This window comes from Canis lupus, chromosome 3 (genome assembly GCF_011100685.1).
Source record: "Canis lupus familiaris isolate Mischka breed German Shepherd chromosome 3, alternate assembly UU_Cfam_GSD_1.0, whole genome shotgun sequence".
In the NCBI taxonomy this organism is placed as follows: domain Eukaryota; kingdom Metazoa; phylum Chordata; class Mammalia; order Carnivora; family Canidae; genus Canis; species Canis lupus.
In genome coordinates, this window is record NC_049224.1 from 40,932,098 (window position 1) to 40,943,569 (window position 11,472).

Sequence of the window (11,472 nt, forward strand, 5' to 3'; positions counted from 1 at the left end):
TATGTTCTAGAGGGCCAAATCATATCTGGGAAAAGTTCACTTGCACGCTAGATATCTTTGCTAATTCTAGAAGAACGTTATCTAGAAGAATGTTATTACTTGTCAAATAGTAATGTGTTCTCTGTAATGGCAGCTGCTGAAATCTTCACTGAGGGGAAGCTCAGTTGGGCAGATCATGGTAAACAGGTGAGCTTTGATTTGCTTTGACAAGTGTGAGAACTGAGCCAAATAGCTACAGCCCTCTGGCTGCTGAAGCCCAGATCCAATTCACTCTTCAAAGAAGGTTCTGGATCCTTCTTTATGCCTGCATTTTCTTTGGCCTTTAACAATTTGTAGGAAGGTTCTAGATCAACATTTGGTAGACAAGTTCTAGCAGCCCATTGACAATTAAAAGTGGGGAAGGAGCAGGGCTGGTGTTCAGAGAACAGTCTGAGGGAAGGGCATTGCAAGAAAAGAAACTGGCTGATTCCAAGAGAGGGACTCACTGCTGCTGTGGAAGCAAAGTCTTGGCACTCCATCAAAGCAGACAGGTAGTGTTCCGGAAAACACGGTGGCTTGACCTTTAGCAAGTATTTAATTCGTTGTTCCACTAGAGCAAGCTTGACTTGTTTTTGATTTCTGTTAAGTGTTGTCATTACTGGGAAAGGCTTGGAGTTGTGAAAAGGTGCTTTGCAGGATGTGGATTATGGCTCATATCATAAACTTGTCTGATTTGGGCTATGCAGAAAAGCCTCATTTTTTTCTGGCATACCCAAAGGCAACATTTTTCAAACTGTGGGTGGTAGATCAGTAGGTCACCAGTTTCCAACCATCATTGTTGCAATGACACAGAACAAAATAAAATATGTTGGTATTTGTTTCACATAGTAAAAATAAGTAATTAGGGATGATTTTCATTATTTCAGATTGTATGCTTCAAAGTCAGTCCTGCTATTTCCAAGGGCAGAGTCAGAACAGGGTGAGGTGCTGGTGCTCTGCTCAACAGGAAGGGAGAGGGAGCTTTCTTATATGGAGAACTGACCTCAAACAGAACTGAGTGTCTGCCTCCTGGGTGCCCTGTCTCAAGTGTTTGTGCAAATGACTCCAGTAGGGGTCTGTAGAGCACTGTGGTTCAGTTTCTAAGCTTAGAGTAGGATTCTCCTCCTGTCTGCCTTTCTTAGCTGGGTGGACTTGTAAGGCTGAGCTCTGAGCTTCCATTTCCTCTCTTTTAAAATAAAGAGAGTGGCTCCTGTGTCCTAGGGTTACTGCGAGGAGGGAATGTTATTATTCATACTAACTCCTTAGGCTAGCACCCAGCATGTGGATATGTATAATATGAGTGTCTACAGCAGCTTTATCCACAATTGCCCAAACTTGGAAGCAACCAAGATGTCCTCCAATAGGTGAATATACACATAAACTGTGTTGCCTCCAGACAATGGAATATTCTTTATCAATAAAAAGAAATGAACTCATAAGCCATGAAAAGACATGGAGGAAACTTAATACATATAACTAAGTGAGAGACTTAGAAGACCATATACTCGGATTCTCTACAATTGCAACCATATGACATTCTGGAGAAGACAAAGCTATGAGACAGTAAAAAGATCAGTGGTCACCAGGGGCTGGGAGAGAGGGAAGGGTGAATAGGTAGAGCACTGAGAATTTTTAAAGCAATGAAAAAAAATCCCTTTAAAGTTTTCATTGCTGTTATGGTTTTATTATAGATGGCACATACAGGATAAAAGTGAATATAATATGAGGTTTTATCAATATTTGAATACCACGCAATTTCCAATTTACATTATGTAAGCTTGCGTGATGTGTAACCACCTACATGTCCATCTAACAAAGTCTTACTATCTGAAAATCCTTTCTGAGCTGGATGCATCATCTAAGGCCGTGGTTCTCAATCCTGTCAGACCCATGCCGCCTTCACTAGCCTGAAATTAAATTCCTGGGTGGTATAACCGACCTATCATCACAATTTCAAAAAGCAATAGAATGCCACAATTGTAGTAGACAAGGAATATAATGAAAGGCATTTCTGATAAGATCTCCATTTCACATGTTAATACGTGTGCAAGATCACACTCGGGAACATACTGAGGTTGACAGATGCTGTGCTTGCTTGTGTGGAGACTCAACATAACCGGGCCAGCTGTAAGCACAGACCGACACAGCTATTTTGTACTGGGGATGCAATTGCCACTGGTATTATTGTCTGTCATCTGTGATGATTTCCTGAAATTGTGAAGCTGCGAACAAAACAAGGGGTAGCCTTCCTTTGAATTGTTTACGTAGCTGCATTCCTGGAAAATTGAGACTATATTAAAACCAGGCAAGAATTACTGTGCTTGAATGTAAAATAGCATTAGGTTCCAGGCTTGGATAGTCATAAACAAGGTTTCACTTACACAGAGGTCCAGCAGGACACTGGGATGTCATGCATGCTATGGCATGGCCAACATCCCTAGCCACTGATTCCTGAAAGTTAGTAATGCTCCCCAACTTTTATGACCATTAGATGCCATTAATTAATGGAAGGCTGCATATGGTCCAGGACCCTTTCCTAGAGGTGAAGGTGTGGAGATGTGGCTTGGCATGATGGGGAGCATCCTTGAGGGCCAGTTTATGTCTCAGTTGAAGAAGCTCCTTAAGTTCTGGAGAGACAGGCCAATAGATACTAGTCTGTTTTTCTGGAGGTGAATTACTTTCTTTGTTCTGACTCAAATTACCCCCTTGTTCCCTAACAAAAATCTTTGGAAGAAGAAAAAAGAGACCCAAAGGGCATGGTCCATGAAAGCAGTCATCAGCCAACCATGGCCGCTCCCTGAAGGACCCCATCTGACTTTCTCCATTACATGTTAGCTGTTGAGACACCAAGTTGATTCCTCAACGTTTACAGTGAGCTTTGTTGATTTTGAGACCCTTTCTGTGTTGTTGTGGAGAAGAGCAAATCGTACAGAGACAAGCCTGTGACATTACATTTCTGGGGTTAAGGCAGCAGTGCGTGTGTATGTTGGGTTTTTCAAGAGCCATGTTTGGCATCAAGATTGTACACAGAGGAGGTGTTTGGTTACATATACCCGGAGGTGGTCAGGTTCTGGTCACAGAAGGAGAAAGTAACTCATCTGGCTTTGGCTGGCATCTTAAAAGATGGGTTGTCAAGAACCAGTCTCCATCCTCCATGTATACAGATCTTATACATGCTTTGTTAGATTTATACCTAAGTATTTTATTTTTTAAAACTATTGTAAATATTACAGATTTCTAAATTTCGGTTTTTAGTCAGGCATTACTAGTCATGTTAGTTTCCTACTACTACTGTAACAAAATACCACAAACTTGGTAGTTTAGAACAACAAATTTATTCTCTTACAGTTCTGGAGGTCAGAAGTCTATAATCAGAATTTTCTTTTCTTGTCTGGGTTTGATAAAGATGTTTGTGAGCCAGTTTTAAGGGTGTGGGGTCATGTCTGACACTGGCCTTGCCCAGAGCCTGAGTACTCAGTATTGTTCTAGTAATCCACATCACCTTTTATCTTTTTTAATGAAGCTTGATCTGTAGCAATTTCACCTCCCTTCCTCAGGGGCCATGTCATTCTTCTGGGAGTTTCCCCTCACAGAATTTCTTTGAGAATACCATGAGGGAAGAAGAGGAACCCATACCTCTTCATGAACTGTCCTGGAAGGAGTTCCTGCATAAAGAAAACAGGAAACATCCTAATTACCAACAGTAAAGACTTCTGGACAGCCAAAAGGCCTACATGAATGGTACTTTACTTAGCAAATGTTCATTGAGAAAAACCACACTATTTGCTTTCTGAAAAGTAATACTTTTAAGTTTGACTTTTAAACATCATCATTAGAATTGACTTTTTTCCCATTGCATAAAGTTCTATGAAATTTAACACAGGGATAGATTTATGTAGCCATCACCATAATTAGTATACGGGATGAGTCCTGCACCCCAAACCACTCCTTCCTCCACCCTCGTTCCTGGGATCCCTCTCCATCGCTGTAGGTTGTCTTTTCAAGAAGAGCATGTAAATGACATTAGCATGTCATATGGTAGGTATCCTCTGGAAACCAATTTTTTTTTTCACTCAGCATGATACCTTTGAGATTCGCCCAGCTTGTTAATGTCAATATTTTGTTCTTTTTTATTGGTAGGTAGTAGTATCTTATTGTCCACATGTATCACCGTTTATCCATTTGCTGATTGAAAAACATTTGGGTTGCTTCCAGATTTGACAATTATGAATAGAGACGTTATAAACATTTGTTTTATGTTTAAATGAACACAATGTAAAATGAACATAGTGTTCATTTTTCTAGGATAGATAGTCAGAAGCGGGATTGCTGACATATGCGTAAATGTATGTTTTACTTTATAAGCAACTATCAAACTATTTTCCAGAGTTGTCTGTACCATTTTGCATTTCCATCAGCAATGTGTAAGATTTCCTTTCAGCCACTCCACGTCCTTGTCGACACTTGCTATTGTCAGTATTTTTTAATTTCAGCTATTCTAATGGGTTTATAGATGTATTTCATGATGGCTTTAATTTGCATTTTCCTAATGGCTGATGGTGTTGAACGTCTTTTCATATGCTTATTTGATATCCTGTGTCCTCTTTGAGGAAGTGTTTATTTTTATATATTTTGCCCATTTTTCAATTGGCTTATTTCTTATTGTTGAGTTTTGAGAGTTCTTTATTATGCATACATGTCAGCTATGCAGTTGCCGAATACTATCCCCTTGTTTACACCTTGTCCTTTTATTCTCTGAATAGTATCTTTTTTAAGAAAAAGATTTTATTGATTGATTGATTGATTGATTTATGAGAGACACAGAGAGAGAGAGGCAGAGACATAGGCAGAGGAAGAAGCAGGCTTTTTGCAGGGAGCCCGATGCAGAATTTGATCCCATGACCCCAGGATCATGACCTGAGCCAAAGGCAGATGCTCAACCACTGAGCCACCCAGGTGCTGCTGAATAGTATCTTTTATAATATTAAGGTTATTTAGGTGAAATCCAGTTTATTCATTTTCTTTTAATGGAGTTTTTTTTTTTTTTTTTTTTGTGCCACATCTAGGTATTCCTCACCCAACCCAAGTTATGGGTTTTTCTCAAAGTTTTATAGTTCTCATATTGTATGTTAGATCTATAACCCATTTTGAGTTGGCTTTTGTATAAGGTATGACATTTAGTTTGAAGTTTATTTTTTTGCCTCTGGATTTCTAACTGTTCCAACACCATTTGTTGAAAACAGTATTCTCTCTCCATTGAATCACTTTTGCATCTTTGTCAAAACTCAATTGGCTTTATTTATGTGGGTCTATTTCTAGATTCCCTATGCAGTTCCATTGATCTATGTTCTTATCCTTTTGCTAATATCACCCAGTTTTTATTACTATAACTTTATAGTAAGTTTTAAATTGGGGTAGTTGGAGTCCTCCAATTTTATTCTTCTTTGTCAAGATTGATTTAGCTATTCTGGTTTGTTTGGTTGGGTTTTTTTGTTTGGTTGGTTGATTTGGTTTGTGTTGTTTTTTGTTTTTGTTTTTGTTTTTTGCCTTTCCAAATAATTTTTGGAATCAGCTTGTCTCTATGCACAAGAAATCTTGCTGATATTTTAATTGGTATTATGTGGAATCTATAGATCAATTTGGGGATAATTAACATTTTTTACTGTGCTTAACCTTCTAATCTATGAACATAGTATGTCACCCTAATTATTTAGATCTTTGTTTTCTTTCATCAGTTTTGTAAGTTTAACATACAGATCTTATACATGCTTTGTTAGATTTATACCTAAATATTTTATTTTTTAAAACTATTGTAAATATTACAGATTTCTTAATTTCAGTTTTTAGTTAGGCATTACTAGTCATGTTAGTTTCCTGTCGCTACTGTAACAAAATACCACAAACTTGGTAGTTTAGAACAACAAATTTATTCTCTTACAGTTCTAGAGGTCAGAAGTCTATAATCAGATTTGAGCTGAAGCCAAGATATGGCAAGTCTGTGCTCCCTCCAGAAGCTGTAGGGGAAATATGTTCTTTGCCTTTTCCAACTTTGGGTGGCTGCCAGCATTCCTTACCCATAACCACTCTACATCCATCTTCAAATTGCCTCTTCTCTGTGTTGAATTTCCCATTGTACCTCTTATAAAGATGCTTGGGATGGCCATAGGGCATACTTGTATTATCCAGGATAATCTTCTCAAGATCCTTAACTTAATCCTACCTATCAGAAAAAACAACAGAGAAAAGTATATCTGATGACATTCACAAGTTTTAGGGATTAGGACCTAGTATCCTTGAGGACATTTTTTCAGCCAACTACATTAGTGTTTAGAAATCAAGATTGTGTGTATGTGTGTGTGTGTGATTTTGTGTATTGACCTTGTATCTTGCAACTTTGTAGTGACCTCACTTATGAATGTTAGGAGCTTTCAGGAGATTCTTTATTATTTATTTATTTATGCTTTCAGGAGATTCTTTGGGGTTTTCTACATAGATAATCATGTCATCTTCAAATAGGGATACTTTTATTTCTTTCATTCCAATCTGTATGACTTCTATTTCTTTTTCTCATCTTATTACCTTGACTAGAACTTCCAATATAATGTTGCATAGGAGTGGTGAAAGTAGATATTATTGCTTTGTTCCTAATCTTAGGGGAATAGCATTCAGTCATTCATCTGTAAGTATGATATTAGCTTCTATTTCTTCTTTGCTGATTTTTTTTAATCATGAGTGGATGTAGAATTTTTCATGATTTTTCAGCCTCAACTAATATAATGGTATATTTTTCCTTTCTTTAGGTTATTGAGAGGATGGATTATATTTCATTGATTTTTAAATATTCAACCAGCCTGGCATTATTGGGACTAATCCCACTTCATTGTGATATATTATTATTTTTATTACTGGTTTTGATTTGGGCCATTTGGGGCTATTTTGTTGAGGTATTTTTATGTGTATATTTATTAGAAATATTGGCCTGTAGTAGTTGTTTTGTTTTTTTTTCTATTGTCTTTTTCTGATCTTGGTATCAAGATAATTCTGGCCTCATAAAATAAACTGGGACATATTCCGCTTCCTATCTAATGGAAGAAATTGTGGAAATTTGGTCTTATCTCTTCTTTATATGTTTCATAGAATTTGCCAGTGAAAAGTTCTGAGCCTGTTGATGTTTTTCCAGATTTTTAACTAGTTTAATTTCTTTCATGGTTATATGACTATTTGGGTTATCTATGCCATCTTGGATGAATTTTGTAGGCTGTAGTTTTTGAGGAATTGATACATTTTATCTAAGTCTCCAAATACATATGCATAATATTGTTCATTGTATTTTATTATTTTTGTAATATCTATAGTTTTGATAGTCAAATCTCCTCTTTATTTCCTGGAAAGTTGTGCCTTCTCTCTCCTTTTCTTTGTCAATTTTACTAGTGATTTATCAATTTTACGGATCTCTCAAAGAATCAGCTTTTGGTTTTATTACTTTTCTCTGTTGTTTTTTCTGTTTCAATGTCATTGATTTCTTTACTATTTCCTTCTACCCTTTTACTTGCTTTGGGTTTACTTTGCTTTTCTTTTTTCTAGTTTCTTAACATAGAAGCTCAAATTATTTGAGACTTTTCTTCTTTTCTAATATAAGCATATGATGCTATAAACTTCCTTATAAGCACCATTTTAGCTACATTTGACAAATTTTGATATACTATATTTTCATTTTAGTAAAAAATATTTCCAATATCCCATGTGACTTACTCTTTGATCCATTTTCAAATGTATGTTGTTTAATTTCCAACTGTTTTGAGATTTTTCTATTTTTTATATTGATTTCTAGATTAATTCCATTATGATTTGAAATATACTTTGCATAATTTCAATTCTTTAAGCTTGTTGAGATTTCTTTTGTGACCTGTGATATAGTCTACCTTGGTGAATATTTGTTTTTTTATTATTATTATTATTTTATTTTATTATTTTATTATTTTATTTTTTATTTTTTATATTTTTATTATTTATTTATTTATTTATTTTAGAATATTTGGTTTTTGATTATTGGGTTTTCTTTCTGTGTTTGGGATTCGAGTTTTTGTATTCACTCAAGACTCTTTCTGGAAGGTTGTCACTTACAGTCCATTCTTTCCTTTCTCTAGAACATCCAGGATGTGAGGAGTGATGATGAGGATGAAGAGGAAGAGGAAGAGGAGGAGGAGGAGGAGGAGGAGGAGGAGGAGGAGGAGGAAGAAGTCATCAAAGGCAAAGAGAGAGACTGTTTGAAGAATGGCCTCGGGGCCAACAGGCACCTCATTCCCAATGGTCAACAGGGCCATTAGCTTGAATCCCATGCAGCTCCCAGGGCACAGTGTGCTATGAGGGCTACCAGAAGCCAGAGTTGCTTCCCCCTCCATAACTGTGGCCTACAGGAGCCACAGAGACCCCAGATTCTGCCCTTCCCTCTTTTTAACTACCACCTTCTCCCCTCCTAAGATGTATTTAACAAAATGTTGTTAACTTGTGTTGAAATGTTAAATATAGCATCTCTATGGATTTTACTGCAGTTAGGACTCAGACTGGTCGAAGATTTCAAATATTCCTCTAGAGAACCGTTTTAGTTCAATTGTGTTCATTCATATATGTGAGACATGTGGTTTTCCCAGGAGCTCCCTTGGTTGTAGGCCTTTTGACCTTGCCAACTTACCCTCAGGATGGCTTGAGAAGTGCTAAGTAACCCACTTTTTCAGGTGTGTTCAGTCACAGAGAGCAGCTCGTTTCCCCTCCCCCCCCCAAAAAAAATGAGTTTGAGGAGGCAATGCAGCAGTGATGGAAGGACCAACCCAGGGCACCAGGCTTCCGGGACTCATTGGCCACTTTCTGCCATGGGTAGTTCTTTAAACCTTTCAAGCCTTGGTGCTTCATCTCTCCAACAGGAATGATAATATTTGCCTTGCCTACCTCCCAGAATTGGAGTAAAGATCAAATGAGATGTTAGAAGTGCAAGTGTATACTCTCCACTGTGATGTGACAGGGACCTGACCCTCTTCTCACTATGATTCCAGCTCTGTTTGGGAGAACCCTGGTTAAACTTGGCACTGAAAGGGCCTGAACAAAAGGCACAATCTTTAAAAATTCCTCTTAAGTATATCTGAAGTTATCCAGAAATGCAGATATCCAGAAGGCTGGTTCCATTTTATTTGGTAACTTTGTTTGTTTGTTGTTAGCTCCCCAAGGGTGATGCTCAAATTTCCCCAGATTCTCCACCCCTAGACCCTTTGGCCAAGGGGAGGGAGCCTGGGCCCCATTCCTTCTGGTCTTTTGCTGGCCTCTCCCTGGCTCCCTAAGATGGAAGCTTTTCTGCCACTGTCCTGAGCCACTCCTAGGGCCACCAGAGCTGCCCAGCCAGCAGTACAATCCATCTGGGGCCCATCTGGGAGTCAAACCCAAGGCCTGTTCGTTCACCAAGCCATTATTTCCCAGAAAGCCTGAATCTTTGGGGTACAACATGCATGTGAGCTCTTGACCAAAGGGAAATCTTGTAAACAGAAAGAGGATGCTACCCTATTTCATCTCTGCTACCCAACCCAATCAGACCTTGTAAAACAGAACTGAACAAAAGACTGGAAAACATCCCTGAGAAGCTTCCATAACAAATGTTAGTCATGACAGCTGCTGGGGCTACTGACTCTCTGGGAAGACAGATTCAGATAGAGGGGCCACCAGCCTCTAGGGGTGCCTCAGAGGGCACATCTGAGCCCAGAGTGCAGGGCAGATCTCAGAGACTTCTGGTCCTGCTGACTGAGAAGAGGCAGAGCCTTGTAGGGGAAGAGCCTGAGCAGAATATGCAAACACCCCCCACCCCCACCCCTACCCACCCACCCCCACCTTCACCATCCCCCCCAGTCTCTCATATTTGTGGGCCACATTTTGTACCTTTATCCTGTTTTGCTCTGGGCCAGGCCATATTATAAAGCCCAGTGGGAGCCAGGGCTGTGGAGATCAGTAAAAGCATCCACATGGACTCCGCTTGAAGGGGGGCTACAGCTGCTGGAGCCGGAGGCCACTGCACAGCAAAGGTGTCTGTGGGGGGTGGGGGGTGGTTTTTTTTTTTTTTTTTTTAACAAAAAAGATGTTTTTAAAACCTTCAGGGTAAAAAAAATCAAAAACCAAAAACCCTTCTGAATTCTTTCCTCGTCAAAATCTCTTTTTGAGGAATCACTAGAGCAACAGAAAAACATATGTCAAGTTTTCTCTGCAGGTTATTTGCTTTTATGAGTACAATAACATATGCATTATATGTATAATGTTTAAATCTAAAATGCCTCCACTTACTTTAGGACATAGCTGTTGAATTATTATTATTATTATATTATTATAATTATTTTTGGTGGAAGAAAATCCCATTGAGGCATTATTTTTTGTTTCCAGTTAACAGACTGTTTTTCCCTTGATTTATTTTGGACTTGTCTCTGTACCAAATATCTTCTCACTTAAGGTTAAAAAAAAAATGCATATTGGCTGCTCTCTCCTCCAGTTCTCTTTTCGTATTTAAATGTGGAAGGTAAATTGCTATGCCAACTTCAGCTCACTGATATAATTGGAAGCACTCAACTATCTCTAAAAAGGTACATACACATTTTTGTAACATCTTTTAGGGCCTCTGCGGTCAATTTTAAAGGTAACCTTTCTTCTTACCAGAAGCAAGGGCTCCTACTATTTCAGATGACTTTATAAAAATGCAGTCCACTGTGCCATCAATGTTATTGTAATGATAATGACTTAACAATAAAACAAAGACAGAATCCAGTGTGCATGGTGGCAGAGTGGATTTGGCACACACATTGCTTGGCTTCTCAGAGTTCATTATTGGGTCTCACTAGGAAGTGGAAGAAAAGATTTTCCAGGCCTCTAGAAATACCCTGCTGGGAATTGGAGGGAAAAGTAAGTGAGAGGGACAGAGCCAAGTTAGCACATTAAGGCTGCTGTCAGGCCTGACCTGGGGGAGCCTCTTGGCTCTGCCCAGTGTGGACAGACAGACCGCTGTGGGCTGGGGTCTAGCCGGGGTCATGGCGTCTGAGTCCTGTGGCACCAGGCAGTGTGTGGAAGTGCTAATGAAGGGGACTTATTCTAAACGTTCTTTCTTCACCCCATTTTCACTGTGAGTAGACATTCAAGAGAGAAGAGAATATTATGAGCAACTTTACATCAATAAGTTTAAAGGTGTGGATAAAATGTGTAAGTTCTTAGGAAAATGCAACTTCTCACAACAGACATAAAAAGAGAGTAGAATTTAAATAGTCTTCTATATAAAAGACTAAAAAATCTGAAATTTTAAAAATGTTTTCCACCACCACCCTACACACACAAAAGACCTTTAGGCCCACGTGACTCATCCAGTGAATTCTCCCAATACTTAAGGAAGAATAAACACAAGTATGACAAAAACTTTTGCAGAGGCAAAAGGAA

General features: G+C 38.5%; 1 protein-coding gene across 10 annotated transcripts in view; it reads left to right on the forward strand.

The window, feature by feature from the left end:
- Window positions 1-10,812, forward strand: part of CERS3 (ceramide synthase 3) — a 123,231-nt gene extending 112,419 nt beyond the window's left edge. For 9 of the 10 annotated variants that reach the window (XM_038532664.1, XM_038532665.1, XM_038532663.1 and 6 more), the window contains one exon: window positions 8,166-10,812. In XM_038532664.1, the coding sequence (XP_038388592.1) occupies window positions 8,166-8,345 (180 nt within the window). In that variant the 3' untranslated portion in view covers window positions 8,346-10,812. Of the gene's footprint in view, window positions 1-3,575; window positions 3,760-8,165 lie in introns of all 10 variants that reach the window. The other variant, XM_038532671.1, reaches the window with a different exon arrangement.
- Window positions 10,813-11,472: the final 660 nt, after the last annotated feature.